Source organism: Lontra canadensis, unplaced genomic scaffold (assembly GCF_010015895.1).
Source record: "Lontra canadensis isolate GAN:19392208 unplaced genomic scaffold, GSC_riverotter_1.0 scaffold55, whole genome shotgun sequence".
NCBI lineage: Eukaryota > Metazoa > Chordata > Mammalia > Carnivora > Mustelidae > Lontra > Lontra canadensis.
Genome location: NW_022631049.1, coordinates 1,672,538 through 1,690,375, shown reverse-complemented (window position 1 = coordinate 1,690,375; position 17,838 = coordinate 1,672,538). Strand labels below are relative to the sequence as shown.

The 17,838-nt window shown below is 35.2% G+C and overlaps 1 protein-coding gene across 11 annotated transcripts in view; it reads left to right on the top strand.

The window, feature by feature from the left end:
• The window catches only part of GPHN (gephyrin), a 620,897-nt gene that overhangs the window by 579,372 nt on the left and 23,687 nt on the right, over positions 1–17,838 (top strand). For all 11 annotated transcript variants that reach the window (XM_032875167.1, XM_032875168.1, XM_032875169.1 and 8 more), the window contains one exon: positions 7,631–7,718. In XM_032875167.1, coding sequence (XP_032731058.1) covers positions 7,631–7,718 — 88 coding nt within the window. The remainder of the gene's footprint in view (positions 1–7,630; positions 7,719–17,838) is intronic.

Here is a 17,838-nt window from a genome sequence, read left to right as displayed (position 1 = left end):
AAGCAAAAAGTCTGGACTGAAAGTGGGCTCTCAAAGCCCTCTGAAATCTGGAAAAATGTAGACATAGTATTCTTTCACAGAAATTGAAGTACATCAAGTATTGAGAAAGCTACATGTATTCTCTGAGATTTATTTTGAGATTTGCTTTACCTTTTCCTTTTATGTACTTTCTGTGAAGTTTAGGCTTCTTTGTTCAAAGCTTCTTTGATGTTCAGTTAAGTTAGAATTAAGTTAGAATTCCAGGGAGAGTACTGTTATTATTATTGGTAGCCATCTCCCAAGCTGAAAGTGAATATCATAACTTTGGGGGGAAAAATGCTTTTTTTTTTTTTTTAACTCAAGTCAAATAGTCAAATGTGCAGATAGTAAGAGAAAGAAAAGTATGATCTGCAAGATGAGTACTATATTTCAGTGCTCTAGTCAGTTTCCTCTATGCTTTAGTCTATATGTGAAAAGAAATATTAATTTCAGCTATTTCTGTAGAATCACAGTATCTTAGAATTGAAAGGAACTTCCAAGGTTAGCCAGTCAAGTCTTACACCCAGTACAGGTATTAGAGAAATTTCTCACAGCTAGCCATCAGGTTTTGTTTGATGCTTTTAATGGGAAATATCTTACTTGCATTATAAGGCAACTCATTCTGTTCTTGAATGGCTCTGAATGACAGAGCCATTGTCTTGAATGACAAATCTTGCTCTGGCCTCAGCAGGGAGCCTGCTTCCCCCTCTCCGCCTGCCTCTATGCCTACTTGTGATTATCTTTCTCTCTCTGTGTCAAATAAGTACATAAAATCTTAAAAAAAAAAAAAAAAAGTGCTTCCTCTCTTCTTCATCTTCCCCTATCTTAAGATTTCTGATCTGATCCATTTTTTTTCATTTAGAGTTGTTTTTCTAGAACATTACTGGTTGACTTATTATCTGAATCTTTGCATTTTCACAAATATGATTCTTCTCTTCTGATAGTTGAATGGGTCTGACTGGGTATAGGATTTGGAAGTTGAAGGCTTTTTTTCTCTGAGAATCTTTATGGTAATCTATTATTTTATAGTTTGGGTATTATAGGTAAGAAGTCCAAAGCCAATACTCTTTTTCCTTTGTTAACAAACCCAATCTTTCTGTCTGACAGCTTGTAAGATTTTCTTTTTATCTTTGAAATTACAAAATTTACCGAGACATTCTTTGGTTTATGTTTTTGGGCAAACTTGTCTTGAACTCAGTAAATTTTTTTTTACTTTCCAAGCCCTTTTCAAATAAGTGAAATTTTCCTCTATTTTCCCCCTCCATCAGTTCCTTTTTTTCTTCATGGAATTCTTATTGATAGTATGTGAGTCTCTTGCCCTGTCTCCCAAGTTTCTTGTTATTTCCTGCATTGACTTCCATCACTTCATTTTTGTACATTCCTTTGAAATATTTTGGTGGGGGGGGGTGGGAAGCAGAGGAAGAAGGAGAGAGAGAATCTCTAGCAGACTCCCTAAAGAGTGCAGAGCCTGACTGGGGATCATGACCTGAGCTGAAATCAAGAGTCAGATGCTTAATTGACTGAGCCACCCAGGCGCCCCCATTTCTTTCAGCTATTTCTACTATTTGGTCTTTCAGGCCACTAATTTATTTTGCATTAGGCACTGTATTCACCTTCATCTACTAAATTTTTAAACTTGAAAATCATGTTTTTCATTCCAGAACACCCTTTTAACGTTATAAATCTATTTCCATTAGTGCTTTGTTTGTTGTTATTCTTGCTGATATTATTTATTTCCCCAGCAGTTTTATTTCAGTAGAAGCTGCCCTAAATTGTGCTTATTCTTTTACCCTCCAGCTGCTGCCTTCTTATATTGCTGGTATTTTCCTTTGCCTACTGAGAGTGCTATTTATTCTCAGCCCTCAGGAAGCTGCTAGAGTATCATGACCCTGATGTGAACATAGTTGTAGTAGTAAAAAGGATTACAAGTGGTAAAAGGCATGGAAATCACAACTCATGAATTGCAAGGCACCAACAGCAAGCTGCCAGTGTTCTATTGAAATACAAAAAAAGAAAGAAAAGAAAAAGGAAAGAAAGAATGATACATTTGTGCTTAAATTGGATTCCACTCAGCTTCAGGTGGTTCAAATCAGTGAATGTTAGAGATGGAAAGAATGTGGTCCAAATGTTATTTTATAAATAAGGATAATGAGACTCCAAAAGAATATTTGCTTTTCAGAATCATCTCAGCAGGAGACAAAACTGGGTTCTAGATTTTGTGACACTCAGGGCTTCAATTAACAATTTTCTCACTAAGTACTTAAAGTTTTAGCATTTTGTACTAAATCAACTCCCTTGTAGAATGCTTTTATATAATATTGGTACTCTAAGAGAACAATGGTTTGGTACTTAATAATTCAAGTGAAAATGGATAGAAAATGCTAGTAAACCAAGACTAATGCTAGTATTCAATATATCTTTAAAGAAATGGTTAATCGCCATTCAAATCTAATTAAAATTGCAGTTATTAATGAAGGAAGAATTAAATGATAATACAATATCCATTTAAGACATGCTACTCTTTGAGAAAAGGGAAGCTATTGGTATATACCAAGGAAAGTTAATCAACTTAATCCCGCATCCCCTCCAGTGGCAATGGTGAGAAGATAGTTCAAATTTTAAAAGTACAAATTGTCAGGTTTTTATCATCTCTATATAGCATCCACAAATAGGATTTATATATTTAGATAAAAATGATAAATAGCTTATATCTGGAGGCATACTATGTATAACAAATTATCTTTCATTATGTGAATATTTCTATAGTTTAAAAGAATAGCAGAGTGAACAAAGGGTAACCTTGAACCTTTCACTGCCACTGTGAACCTCAGTGCCTTCTTCTGCCCTACCTACCACATAGAGTTGTGAAATTAACATATACCTGTGAAAGTGTATTGTTCGTTCAAAATGTGCATATTATTGTCATTACTTTTATTTCTTATATATCAAATGATCTAATATATACAAAGTGATGTCATTTAAGACACATGTAAGTTACATAATGTCATATTATATAATAAAAGATCAGATTATGTTTTAGTTTTACTCTCCCTTCTTTGAGAAAATTAATATACCATGATCTGTTTAACAAAACAGAAAATCCTGAATGGTTCTTATTCTGTTATAATACCCACAATTATAATCCTGGTTACCTATTCCTTTTATCATTATTCAGAGTAATTGCTTAGTTTTAGAAAACAAACTTTTTTTTTAATTTCTTAAAAAAATGAGGGGAGAGGGAATATGAAGTAAATATGGGAAAATACTAGCATATGTCAAATCTGAAAGATAGATACCTGGCTGTTATATATTATGTTATGTTGGAAATATTTTTATCATTTAAAATATAATATGAATCATAAAAAGCAAAGTTATAACTTGTAAAAAACCCCTAAAAGTTATGTTTAATCAAAATCTTATTCAGTTTCCATCTGATTATAGGATTCAGAGTCACATTTGTTTCATTCCCCAGAATTATACTAACATGTCCACACATGCACTTTCCTAGTCAACACAGATAGATTATCACTTTTTGCCTTACCATTTGATGCTTTTGCACAAGGGCCCTTTCTCATGAGAATTTTCATCATATGATATGTCATATTCCTGAAAAAATTAGACACTCACTCTGATTAGTCAGTGGGATGGAAAAAACACGTAATACGGATCCAGAGGCTCTAGTTCTAGCTCTGCCACTTATTACTCTACCTCACCTTTAGAACACTACCTTCGGAACACCTGGGTGGCTCAGCCTGTTAGACATCTGACTCTTGATCTCAGCTCAGGTCTTGATCTCAGGTCGCTGGGCATGGAGCCTACTTAAAAAAATAAATAAAGCACTGCTTTGCTCTGAATATTACTTTCTTTCTCTGTAAAATGAGCATGATATTACCTGTTCGATCTACCTCACAGACTTATTAAAGAAGGAATAAATAGAGTTATTACTCTATTTATACAACGTAATGCAACATAAACGAAGTTATAGATCCTCTGACTGTTGGCCAGCATTTGTACCTGACCCTCTACTAAGCCATTATCTCTTACTAGATTCCAGACATCAGAAATATGTGACAGAAAGTAGAGTCAAAGAGAGGGGCAGAGGGGGATAGAGAAGAGTAAGACCCAAAGAATGCACTCAGCTGTGATACTGAACAGAGTGACCCCCCATGAGCTTTCCAACTTTGAAAATCAGTGTTTTGAGAATACACAAACACAGAGTAGAAAGTAACACTGAGAATGTTCTTTGAATACTAAAAGGCATGAAATCCCTTTTAGTTTATTTCTGTAAGTTAGAAAAGTCATACAGAGAGCTGATGACGCTTCAGTTTTATAAAACAGGAAAAAACATCTTGCCCAGGTAATGTAAAAACAAATGAGAAAAAAAAAAATCACTGAAATGTTTGTTTATTTGTATCATCAACTAGCAGATCCCAGGACCTTTAGCCACCTACAAAAATTAATACTGCAAAGATGTAGATGTCACTGCTGCTTTGTTTCCAGGGACTTTACCATAATCCTCTAAGACTGACATGTTATAAATTACATATTATAAAACTGGTAAAATTAGCTGAAGTCTCTTTGTACTAACACAAAATTACATTTTGTTAATAATATTTATTGTCCATTCACCTGAACCACTTTCCACATTATCCTGTGTTTGTGTTTTTCCATTTACTCCATTGACCAAACATTTGCCTCAGCCTGATGATAATATCCAGCAAGGCAAGGGGCCCAAAGCTCCGGACATGCAGTGAACAGGAACCCAGCATGTGCATATCTTATAGTATTTTAATACAACAGAATAAGTTGCTGTCTTTTTCACTAATATAAATTGAAAAAAACTGATGAAAATTCTGTACAAAATACTTAATTCAAAACTACTTTAAATATTATTGAGTACAATTCTTCTAAGATGTTTGCCCAACCAGTTTAACTTTGAAAGGGATTTTTTTAAGGTTTTTTTTTTTTTTTTTAAGTTTTACACATAGATCCTATCTCTACCAAATACCTGAGTACATTTTTGGCTGCATAAGCAATTAACTAGATGATTTTAGAGTCCTTATGTTTGTAGTTTGAAGCCCATGTGAGCTATTTTCCAAACTTCTGTGTTTGTGTCTTTTTCTTGGGAGCTTACTCCTCAGAGCCAAACAAACCCCAGTATACTCGTAGATAGGCCAGTACTTGGAGAGGAGAATTTTATCCAGATCCAGTAAGAGAATCAACCAGTAAATGAAACTATTTAGGCTGGGACCAGGCCTAGCTTGCTACTGCTTTTGAGCTATTTGGACTTTCACATACAGTTCTGAATGTATCTAAGGCCCCATCTGTGATTTTCTTCTGTGTTAGTAATGAATATTTTCCTAAATAAAAACTATCAAGTATGCTAAAGTTGATATAAACTTTATACCATATAAATATACCTAACATGTTTATAAAGATATGGTATGTTTAGGTATGTTTATATGATATGTTAGGTTAGGTATGTTTATATGATAAGCTTCTGTCAGTAGTACAGCAATAATAACATCTAACCTTTCTTTAAAACTTAGTTTGTACTGTGTAGTATTCCATAAACTTATGTGTATTGTGTCACTTACTCCTCATAGCAACCCTGTATTATCTCTACTTGATAGATGGAAAGCTGAGGCAAAGAGAAGTTAAGCAATTTGGCCAAGATTCTACATCTAGCAAATAGTAGCATCAGGATTTAAACTCAGGCAGTCTGGCTTAAGAGTTTATACTCTTGATCTCTGTGCTATGCCACTTCCCAACTAGTTTCTCTTCAAGAGCCTTAGTGAGTTGAAGGCTGCCCGTCAGGTGAATCTCAAGTTCCTCTCCTTACCTCTATCAACCCTAGATAAAAAGGGAAATGATGTCCTAATTACTAATCATCTTCTCCTCCTTCAAGCACTTTTCCTCCTCCTTTCTCCCTCCCTCCCCCATGAAATAGTGCATTAAGGTAAAGGGATGTGAAAAAACTTCACTACCAAGGGTGATTTGGGGGAATGCTATTTCCTTGAGACATCATTTGGTTTCAAGTTAACAAAAAAAAAAAAACACTGAGGCTAGCTTTAGCAAAAGAAGGGTTTATGGGAAGATGTATGGTTATCTCCTGGAACCCAAGAGCAAAATAGTCCTCAAGAGGAACTAAACTCAAGAACTGGAAAAACAGGGGTGCCTGAGTGGCTCAGTGGGTTAAAGCCTCTGCCTTCGGCTCAGGTCATGATCCCAGTGTCCTGGGATCGAGCCCCGCATCGGGCCCTCTGCTCTGCAGGGAGCCTGCTTCCTCCTCTCTCTCCATCTGCCTCTCTGTCTACTTGTGATCTCTGTCAAATAAATAAATAAAATATTTAAAAAAAAAAAAAAGAACTGGAAAAACAAAAACTAGGATTGTTCCCTTTTTAGATGGGCGTGTTAGATGTTCATGGGGGAGAAAGAGATCTACCCCCCCTTCCCCACAGGGTAAAAAGTTCTCAGAAATCAAAGGTATAGGCCAGATACTCCTCAAAAGACTCCCTTTCTGTACTCCGTCATTTGAAGGGGAATTAAAGTGCATATTACCAGTACCTTTGTATGGAATTCAGATAGTAACTAGATAGTCCTTTTTAGCTAACCCTTACCTTCCTATCCCCCTCTAAGCCCTGTTCCTAGCACTTTGGTTTTTTTCCCTCAATTTATCAATCTCAACTTATACCTTTGTAACCCTTCTAACATCCAGAGGATAGACTTGATTTTGCTTCATCTCTTCTTCCCAGGCCTTTGACCTGTGCAATCAAAGGGCCTGTCAACTGGTCTTTTCAGTTGACTCTCAGGAATCTGCCTAGTTTCAATCCCTAATATTCATCTTGTCCTTTTACCTTCTCGAATATTTCATACAGATTCTGCTTTCTTTGTTTTTTCCTAGTAAACACCTATTGCCTCTTCATATTTCTAGGGATCTCCCACCACCATCCTTGTCTGGCTAGATGAAGTCCCAATTCTTGAGCTTGAGGGCCTTCCAAAATCATGTCCTATCCCAGTCATTCTAAGTTCTTCACTCTAGACAGTTCTTTTTCCCCATATTAATCTCCACTGAGGCTGCATCACAGGCTGATCCTCTTTACAAGGCCTTTTCTCATTCCTTCCACCTGTGAAAGTCTGAAGGCTTAACTAGCTTAAGTCATATTCCCTTTATAAAGAGTCTGTGTGACCTCTCCCAACACCTAGGGTCACCAACCATCCTGGTCTGCCTGGGATTTCCTAGGACATGTGACTTTCAGTACTAAATCTTGGATTATCCTAGATAATGGATATCCTAGATAAAAGGATGGTTAGATAGCCTACCAGCACCTCAATATCTCCCCCCATTATGCTGCCTTGTTAGAGCAAAGAGCCCTATGAAAGTACCTGTAGCCACTACTTCCGCACTTATAAGGTTCTTTCTCTGCAATAAGAGTTATGTTTCCATTGGGCAGAGACCTTTTTGTTTCCCACTTCGTGCAGAATATAGTGCTATACTCATATTAATGCCTACGCAGTGAATAAAGTGATTTAGTTTTAAGTTGGCATTTAAGTATCTAAATATCTAAAATCTTTTCTTGTGGTTAACTTACTTGTCTTTATTTTTTTCCAGCCCAGATGACTTACTCAATGCCTTGAATGAGGGTATCAGTCGTGCTGATGTCATCATCACATCAGGGGGTGTATCCATGGGGGAAAAGGTATGAAAATATGGGGTTCATGAAAATTTATCTAAGGTAATGACCTTGATTAACTGTAGTCTGGTGGATATCTGTTATTTGTAACTAGACCTGTACAAATATGAAAAATCCATAGGGCTTCAGAAATTTCTGGGCATTCTAAAAGGGATGCAGTGTAAGTAGAGCAGAAGGCTTACCTCAGAAAGAGCTTCGAGAATCCTATAACTTTCAAAATTATTTTCATGTTCCTTTGAAGATTTGTTTCTTTGCTTACTCACCTTTACTATAACATTAGGACTTCCTTTATAAGTGATATCTACCCCAAATCCTGTCCTCCCTTGCCATATATTCCAAACCTGAAAAAGAACCCTTAGCTCCTCACAGGGAGGAAAGACAGGATTAGGCATTCCATTGCCCCCTTTGACAAATAATGATCATAATCATAATAGTGATGAAAATAAAATACAAACATATATAAGTATATATAGGATTTTATAAAATTAAGTATATTTGCATAAAATACATGCTTAGTCCTTTAAAAATCACAATTTCAATGTTTCAGTATCATTAAGTTTATATATCTTAATGAAATGTGTTGGTTCATCATGGTTATTGGGTCCATTGAATAATATTATAAAAGCAAAATATACTTTACTACAATAACCAACCTGATGTTTTGGCTCAAAAATATTTCAGAACACAAAATATTTTGCCAGCCTATAATCCCTTTCCATTTTTTTCTCTTTTTTCATATTAATGACTTAAATGAAAAATTATAAAAATATTGTCATAATAGCAGTTATTACTAAAATTCAGATTTTTCCAAGAACACCATTTTTAGCTAGATCTTATATGTATGATTGTTCTTGGTCTCTGCCCTATCTAGCTACAAAACTGCCTAAATTTATAACCTGTGTGGCAGAAGTTAGTGATGTGAACAGAGAATGCCTACCTTTCATTCACAACTAGTTTTAGAGTGTGTAAAAATAGCCCTTCAGTGGCCAAAAACCATAGAAGAAAAATAGAGAATCTCGATCCAAGACTACCATCTCAGATTACATCCAGGAGTGAAGGTATTGAAGTGTGGGCAGTATTCTCCTTATAGCAGCCAGATTTCTGGATTAGTCTTTCCTCAAAGTCTCCTAGAAGTCCTTAATCCCAGGTGGAGCAAATTGCTGCAGACCTCTTCTGAGATCACAAAGGCCAGAACTGAGGTCTGCATTATAGTAGAGCTATAAGAAATAATTTTCAACCTGTCTGTTTTCATTACCATCAAACTGCCTGTGGTGCTCTGAATAACACAAGAGCAAACCCTGAAGTTAAGAGTACTGGAACATTAATTTTGTTGTTTCCAGGGAGTATTTAATGTATAATTTATCTTGGTTGCTAATGAGCTTAATTATGGGACAATACATTCTATTTGGCAAATCTGAAGTTTGTCTTTAACAATACTTCTGAAAAGGCAACAAGCTTCTAACATACATAGGCTTGGCAATTGTGGCTCAAGTATGGTAAGGATAGAACACTTCTCAGCCTTAACCTTCTTTATTAATGCTAACAAAGATGTCAGTAGTTGTCCTAGGGATTTGCTCACAAATAAATAGAGGTAATATAGTAATGCATTTTGGTTTTATTTATTTTATTATCTGTATGGTAAGATACTTACACTAAACCTTTAATACTAAGCAGGAGATTTTAGGAACTAGGCATCCCATAGTAATCCACAGGAGCTAATAATTGTCGTTCTTGCCTCCTTGAGTGGGAATATGATGAAAGAGGAACGAGGAAGAAAGAAATAAAGCATAAATGCAGCAAACTCCTGCCAACCTGCAAATTCTAGTTGCCAAAAGAATTCAGTTGTACTTCAATAGCAGGAAGAAAAGCCTAAGAGACAGAACATCTGTTCCAGCCCAAGGGCTGAGCCTGAAAACTAGTCACTGAAAAGATAGGAATGTCAAGGAAAGACCCAAAAGCATTATGTAGCAAACATGAATCTTACATGCAGAAACTCAGGTATGCAAGAATATCATTTACTTGATTCAACTTAAATCCTACTATGAGCACCTATGCTACAGAACTGGCAGGAAATTTTATTAAGCCATTGTGGAGCTCACCGCTCCAAGGATTATGACAAGAAACTGAAAGGGGCTTAACAGACTAACAGTGGATCAGGGAGACATAGATGGTCACCAGTCTGCACTGAATACATCTACAATATCCCTGTAGTGCTATGATCTCAGGTATTTGCTCCTTTAGGCCTTGCTAACAACACCAGGATCATGGGGAAGCTGGGAGCCTTGGGGCAGGGGGAAGGGACACCGGCTGCTTATGGGACCCACAGACCTCAGTCCTCTTCTCAGCCAAGAAGAAATGGCCCTTCCACACACAGTTGCTTCCCTCAAAATCTTTTCCTACCTCCACCTCTGCCCCAAAGTGCTTATTTTTTATAAAACACTGACAGTTTCAAGTAAATGGTATCTGCTTTTTGCTCTGAAAACTAAAGAATTATATGCATGACTATGAATTTTCCACAACTTACAGAATTGTAAAATAGCTCAAAGACAATGAAAGGTGGAGATTGCCAAGAAGGACACACTAGATTGGACCCCCAGTAATTTTTTTTTTTTTTGCCTATTTAAAAGTCTCTTAATGTTTCCTGATAATGTCCCTCTCCTACCTCATATGATCAAAATAATCACAAAGATCATTATTGATCGCAAAAAAAGGCTTATCTTAGAGGCTTGCCCTTATTATTTCATAGCAAATTTATTAATTAACCATATAGGCCTCCATGAGTTTGTTTTGCAAATCTAGAGCCATAAAGCAATAGAATATTAAATTAACCAACAATATCCCAAACAAATAAATACAATAAAATTTCCCTTATTATTTCATTTGGCTCTATGTCATTCTTGTTCTGCTAGATCTTGGGTTAGCGGTCTGCTTTCATGAAGCCATCTGCTTCTATTCTAAAGAGCCCTGGGATTCCTGACAGTCTGCTGGCACTACATAAAAGTTATCTAAGCAATATCATTTCAGGTGCCATACCCAAAAGACTGTTCTTTGAAGTGTCAGTAGTGCAAAGTACCTATTGATAATCCTTTTCCCTAGTGCTCTGAATCTTTGTTGCAGGCACAAACTATTTACTGTAGCTTTTAGCAGAACCTTCAGGCAATCATTAGAGTAAAACAGAAATTTCCAAAGATGACAGATCCTTAATAACTGTACTTAATTTATCACTGTAACCAATAATATCAGAATAGAAGTAGAATTCTCTATTCAGATATCATATGTAACTATGTCATAAAAGTTTTGATGTGTTTCCCCTGAGGATGCAGACATATTATGGACAGCAAAAGCATTGTCAAATCTCCAGGCATGTCCCATAAAGCATAAAATTTCTGAAATATTTATATTAACATTTTACACATATGGATCTAACCCAGGGCACACCAAGCCTCTCTTCTCAGATATGACAACAACTGCCCTCACATGACACTCTTACAATGGTAATATATCAAACAAACCTAATTATTTCTAACATCTCCTTTTATAAGATGAAAGAAAAAATCTTTGTGATTTTCTAGAGACCTTCTAGAAATTTCAAAGATAGCTTTAGGTGTGAAAGATACTCTGAAATTTTTGCTTTTTACTAAATTTAGGTCTGATCTTTAGAAGGCAAAATCAAAAGAGTTGTCAAAAAAGAATTGGGTACTTGAGTAAGATAGAATCATGAGTACCTGAGAAACAGTACTGGTTACCTAATTTTCAAAGCAAGAATAAAATATTTGGGAATAAGCACAGAAAGTAATGTAATTATAAATAATCTTAGCTCATTTGTCAATGAGGAAACTTTGTTCTTTATTTTTTCTTTAAATAAAGGCAAAATAAACATAAAGCCCAAAAGGGAGATTATACAAAAAATAATCTTGAGCTTCATGGGCAAAGCATTAATCAGTAAACCAAAGAAATAAGCTCATCAAACCTGAGTGAACTTACTAAAATTTTAATATAGTTCTCAGCTTCATTTTAGGCACAGGTACTATAAACAAAAGCAAATAAAAATCTCTTCCAAAGTTTTGTCTTTTATTATGTTATTTTATATTTTGAAACAAACCGCCACTTTACTTCAGAACAAAGAGTGGGCCCCAGACCCATGAGGGTCCCTAAGACACTTTAAGTGGATCTGCAAGGTCAAAACAATTTTCATAATAAAACTAAAACTTTATTTGACTTTTTTATTCTCCTTCTCTCATGAATGTGCCATGAGTTTTTCCAGTGGCTATATATTGTATTCTATTGCATCAGACCCTATGCAGAAACAAATAAAAAGATCCAACTGACTTCTCTTAAGCCTAACATTAGAGAAATTTTCAAAATTATAAAAACAATGCATAAAAAAGTTACTTATATTTACATGAAATGGTCTTGTCATTGCTATTTCCAAATGAAACAACAAATTTAAAAAAAATTTAGGCTTCAGTTTCTAATACAGTATATATCTATTAGATATAACCCACAAGAACAAAATCTCTGGGGATCCATATAAATTTTAATTTAAGAGCATGTAGAGTGTCCTGAGAACAAATATCAGGACTGGACCTTAAAAATATATGTATTCTTTTTCCTTAAAAAACTGTCTGTCATTATTGTTCCTAGACAAATGTAACACCTATATTTCATTATAATATTTTAAAAAATAACTAATTTTTATTTCACAGTGAAAACTAGATAATTGAGAAATCATATATAAGCATTTGAGCAGATTAGCCAAGTTCATAATCACACAGAATATAATTTACTATAGCCACATGCATCCCTTTGTACTTATTGTAGTAAAGACAAACAAACATATTAATTAACATGACCTAGAGATATAAGCCTCTCTCTCTAGCATATAAAAATAAGAAGCAAAGTACATTAGCTTTAAAATAAAAGTATGGGGGGCCTGGGTGGCTCAGTGGGTTAAAGCCTCTGCCTTCGGCTCAGGTCATGATCCCAGGGTCCTGGGATCGAACCCCACATCGGGCTCTCTGCTCCGAGGAGAGCCTGCTTCCCTTCCTCTCTCTCTGTCTGCCTCTCTGCCTGCTTGTGATCTCTGTCTGTCAAATAAATAAATAAATAATCTTTAAAATAAAAGTATGAATTGTTCCCAACTTACGGTGGTTCAACTTAACAAATTTTCAGCTTTACAGTGGTGTAAAAGTTACACCCATTAGTAGAAACCATACTTCAAATTTTTAATTTTGATCTTTTCCCAGGCTAACAATATTCAGGGCATTAATCTCTCATGACTTTGGGCAGCCACAGCGAGCTACAGCTCCCAGTCAGCCACAATCATAAGGGTAAACAACTGATAAACTTACAACCATTCTGTACCATACAGCAATTCTATTTTTTCACTTTCAGTATAGTATTCAACAAATTACATCACATATTCAGCACTTTATTATAAAATAGGCTTTGCAGAAGTGTTCTGTAATGTGTGTTCTGAACATGATTAAGGTAGGGTAGGCTAACTATGACATTGGGTGGGTTAGGTTTATTAAATACGTTTTCCACTTATGATATTTTCAACTCACAATGGGTCAGGTGGAAATCTCATCATAAGTGAAGAAAGATCTGTATATTAACTTAAAATTATGCTTAGTTATCAATGATCCAGTATTCTTACTTAGAAGTCATCTAGGTATCTGATAATTATTTGTTAATTAATTTAATATCAGTTCAATAAGACTTTGTTACTTAAAGATCCTAAATATTATTTTCAAGCTGACATACTATAAACATAATTACTATTGAAATTTAAAGTTTGTCAGAATAATGATTCAATTATATTGTACCCAATTTTACATTTTTCACATTCTTAAAATATTATGTAAGAAAAGCATTAGCTTATTTGATGAATAAACCTATATAAATTTAAGAAAAACAAACCCAATCAAAATAAAAAGTATTTGCTTAATTACACTTAACACTGATAAATAAGAAAACGAACATGGCTGGGTTTTCACAATGACTAAAGTTATTTATCAAAGATTTATCTTAACTTTGTGATCTTTGATGCTTAAAATTATAAGAATACCTTTTAATATAGCTCATTTAAAATATAAGTTAAATTTCCTTATTATCTGATAATTTTAGAAAGATTCTATTTATTTAAGAACTTCTTTATTTCTCTGTTAGAACAGAGCACCTTTAATTTAACAGACAATGTAATTATTTCGATAGAGTTTTCTTCTTCCCCCTGGCAAAGCAAACTTTATTGTGGCCCTAAAATGGGGGTACTTCCCTTCAGATCCTGCTGAAACTGGACAGTTGGAGATTAGGGGCTCTTGGATGGCCCCTCCCAACATCACCACCACGTTCAGTCTCAGATGAACTGGGGTGGGGTAGAAGGAGTATGGTAGGAGGGAAGCACCCTGAATTCAAAGCATACCCTGAGGAAGGCCCACTCTGCGTGATGATTTATAAGCATATAATTTATGAATATTTTCCAGAAGTAGGAAAACATTACACACTCACAAAATGAGATAAATGTCTTTCTGGATCATAGACACAGATGCATAAAAAACATACAGCTTCATCTCAACAACTTCAACTACAGGTCACAAATAAATACAGAAACAAAAAAACCTTAACGGTCCACAAATAAAGAGCTGTTTCCCTTCCTAGAGGTCATAAAGTTCTTAACTGGTTTAGGCTCAAAATGACAGTAAGACAAATAAACAAGGAAGACTGATAAGACAGATTCTCTGTCTTCTCTTACCTGAGATTTCAATCATCCACTTGTAGGAATCATTAGACTGTAAAACCAAATTCCCAATCATGGCTGCCACAAGGGGGAATACCTTATTCGCCATGCATGGAAACAAAAATAGAATCAAAATCAATAAAGGGAACAAAATTAGAGAAACCAAAATTTAGCAGAGTTCAAGTTTTATTGCTGCTTGGCCTTCACTCCACGAACCTAAGTAAAGTGTGGCCAGGTGGAAGCCACCTGTGAAGTGCACTTTTCTAGCAATTAAGTTTACCTGACTCCATCAGGTAAATCCATGGGGCATCTCAGTAGAGCCTCCAGAATTATTAAAGTGTAATGTTTTATAGATAAAATAACGAATTTCATATACTTATGAAATAAACACAGGTCAAGATTTTGTTTAACTCATTAGCTAATGAAGGAACCAGTAAGATGTTACTACTGGTTCAAAGGAGAATTCAAAGAACACACACACATACAGATAATCAATTATATCTCCACAGAATTAATTTGCATTTCTTTGAATAATAACCTTATTTGCCTTCAGTTTTCCCAGCTTAAATTTTTTTAAGTTTTTAGTTTAATTCCAGTTAGTTAACATATAATGTTATCTTAGTTTCAGGTGTACAATATAGTGATTCAACACTTCCATGCAACACCCAGTGCTCATCACCACAAGCACACTCCTCAATCTCCATCCCCTATTTCACCCATCCTCCCACCCACCTCCCCGCTGGTAACCATCAATTTGCTCTCTATAGTTAAGAGTCTGTTTCTTGATTTCTCTCTCTCTCTCTCTTTCTCATTTTTTCCCTTTGCTTGTTTGTTTTGTTTCTTAAATTCCAATATGAATGAAATCATATGGTATTTTTCTTTCTCTGACTGCCTTATTTTGCTTAGCATTAAACTCTCTAGCTCCATCCATGTCATTGCAAATAACAAAGTTTCATTCTTTTTTATCACTGAATAATATTCCATTTCTACACCTTAATTTTTAGAAAATAGCTCAAAGATGATAAAACACACAAACCAGAATGTTGTGCTACATTGGACATCCAGTAATCTTTGTTGCCCATTTTAAAGTCTTTCAGTTTGTCTAATGTTATTTGTTCTTACCTGCATTGAGGAAAAGGCCTTATTTCTTCATCCATTCATTTTTCTTCTTCCTTTCTGAGTCTAGCTTTCAGGATATCAGACAGAGATCCTTGCTGCTTCCATAGGTAAACAGAAACTTAAGAACAGTGGTGATTCTCAGCCTTTATGGCTATGTCTGGTACAGGCTTTCTCTCTGTCATAAGAAACATGAATATTCATGTTCAAAAAGAATGAGAGGGTTTTTTTTCCCAAGAAAAATAAAATACTTCCATTCATTTTGCAAATATGTAATGAGTAATATCTGCTTTCCAAACTCTGTGTCATAACCTTTAAGGCCCTGCAAGTATGGCCTCTGTCTCTCCAACCTCATCTTATGCCTTTCTGCTCATTCACTACCTTTCATTGTCTTTTCACTTCTAGACACATTCTTTACTGCTTTTAGAAGCTTTGGTATGTATGTTCCTATCCCTGGAATTCTCATCTCCTCACACGTCATATGGCTGAATCCTTCTCATTCTCACCACCTCTTTTAAAATGGCCTTTCCTTATTCTCCACCCCGCCCACTATTCTCTATCCCAGTACCTGCTTATTTCCTTCATAGCATGTATCATGCTTTATAATTATTTTATTTGTTGATTTACTTATTTTAGGCTGTTTTCATTGGTAAAGTACAACAGAACATCTTTGTGTCAGGGACCATGTCTATTCTTGTTCAACATTAAATCTCTAGCACATATAGAATTTGTGATATATGATAGACTCAAAAATATTTGTTGAACTAAGAAATGAATGAATGGCATGTGCTATTCAGTAAGGATTTCTTATATATACAAGATTCCTGTTCTTTCAAACTATGTAGTCCAATAAAGGATACATACCTTTTATCAGACAATTGCAGTAGAACCTAGGTGTATGATATCAGAAGGACATAGTATTATAAGAGCACATAAGGTCTGAAGAGTTCTGCTTCTACTGTGATACATTGGTTTATTTGGACCAACCCTCCCACCAAGAACAACTGTAAAAGCTATATAAATTTTTTTTCCTTATTTTAAAGAGGAAAAAATAAAAAGCTTGTGTCTGAAGAGAACAACTAAGAGAACCAGGATTCAAGGCACCAACGTCTCTGAGACGTGAACCACAGAGAAGGAGCACTAGAATTCTTCACCACATTTTTCCTCAAGGCATTTACTAATTCCTAAGCCAGGAGAATGGGGGAGGTGTAATGGTACAAGAGACCAAAAAGCCAATCATAGCAGAGTAGCTAGGAGGTTAAGAAAATAAACAGAATTTTTAGCAGTTTTGAATTTCAGGGCCTGCATGAGTTCAAACCTGGTAAATATCTCAAGCTCTCAGTTTAAATCCTGGAGTGCTCTAGGAATAAGGACAAACTGGAAATATACCAGCTTTCACACAGACTGAAATTGAGCATCAAATTATCTCAATCTCTGATTAGGTCAGGCAATCTTTACTTTAATGAACTGCCAATGGAAATTAAATCCTTTCTAGAAAAATATATCATCCTCTAGAACCTCTTTAACTTTTTTCACATTTAATGTTTGGGCTTCAGTTTTTTAAAATCACCAGACATGCCAGAGACAGGTCAAAATCACTAAAAACTCAGAAAGAAAAACAAGATAGAACAGCCGTAAAAATAATGCTGATGTTTATTTGGTCCCATATGAAATTTTAAAAACTGTAATTAATATTTTTAAGAAAAAAGAAATGACAAATGTAGAATTTCACTGGGAAGCTAGAGTCCATTCATTATATTCAAAATTTTAGAAAAGGGATGGAAAATATGGAAATAAGCATAAAAGACATATGGGCTCTGGTAAAAGGTTTAACATACATGTAATTAGAGTCCAGAAGGAAAGGAAAGAGAGTGAGCGGAAGAAATATTTAAGAGATATTGGCAGAGTTTTCCAAAACCAATGAAAGACATCAGGCCAGAAATTCAAGGAAGTCTGCTAATGTCAAGCAAGATAAATACAAAAAACAAACAAATAAACACATACCCAAGTAATCATAGCAAAACCACTGAAAACCAAAGACAAAGAAGAAGTCTTGCCAGAAGGATACATTACCTCCAGAGGACCAAAAATAAAACTAACAAATGATAAGATATGATGAAACTCGGAAAGCAATGGCATAGCATTTGTAGAGTGATGAAAGAATATAAGGGCTGGTGTAGAACTGTATACACAACAAAAAGTACCTTAGGGGTGCCTGGGTGGCTCTGTGGGTTAAAGCCTATGCCTTTGGCTCAGGTCATCGACCCAGGG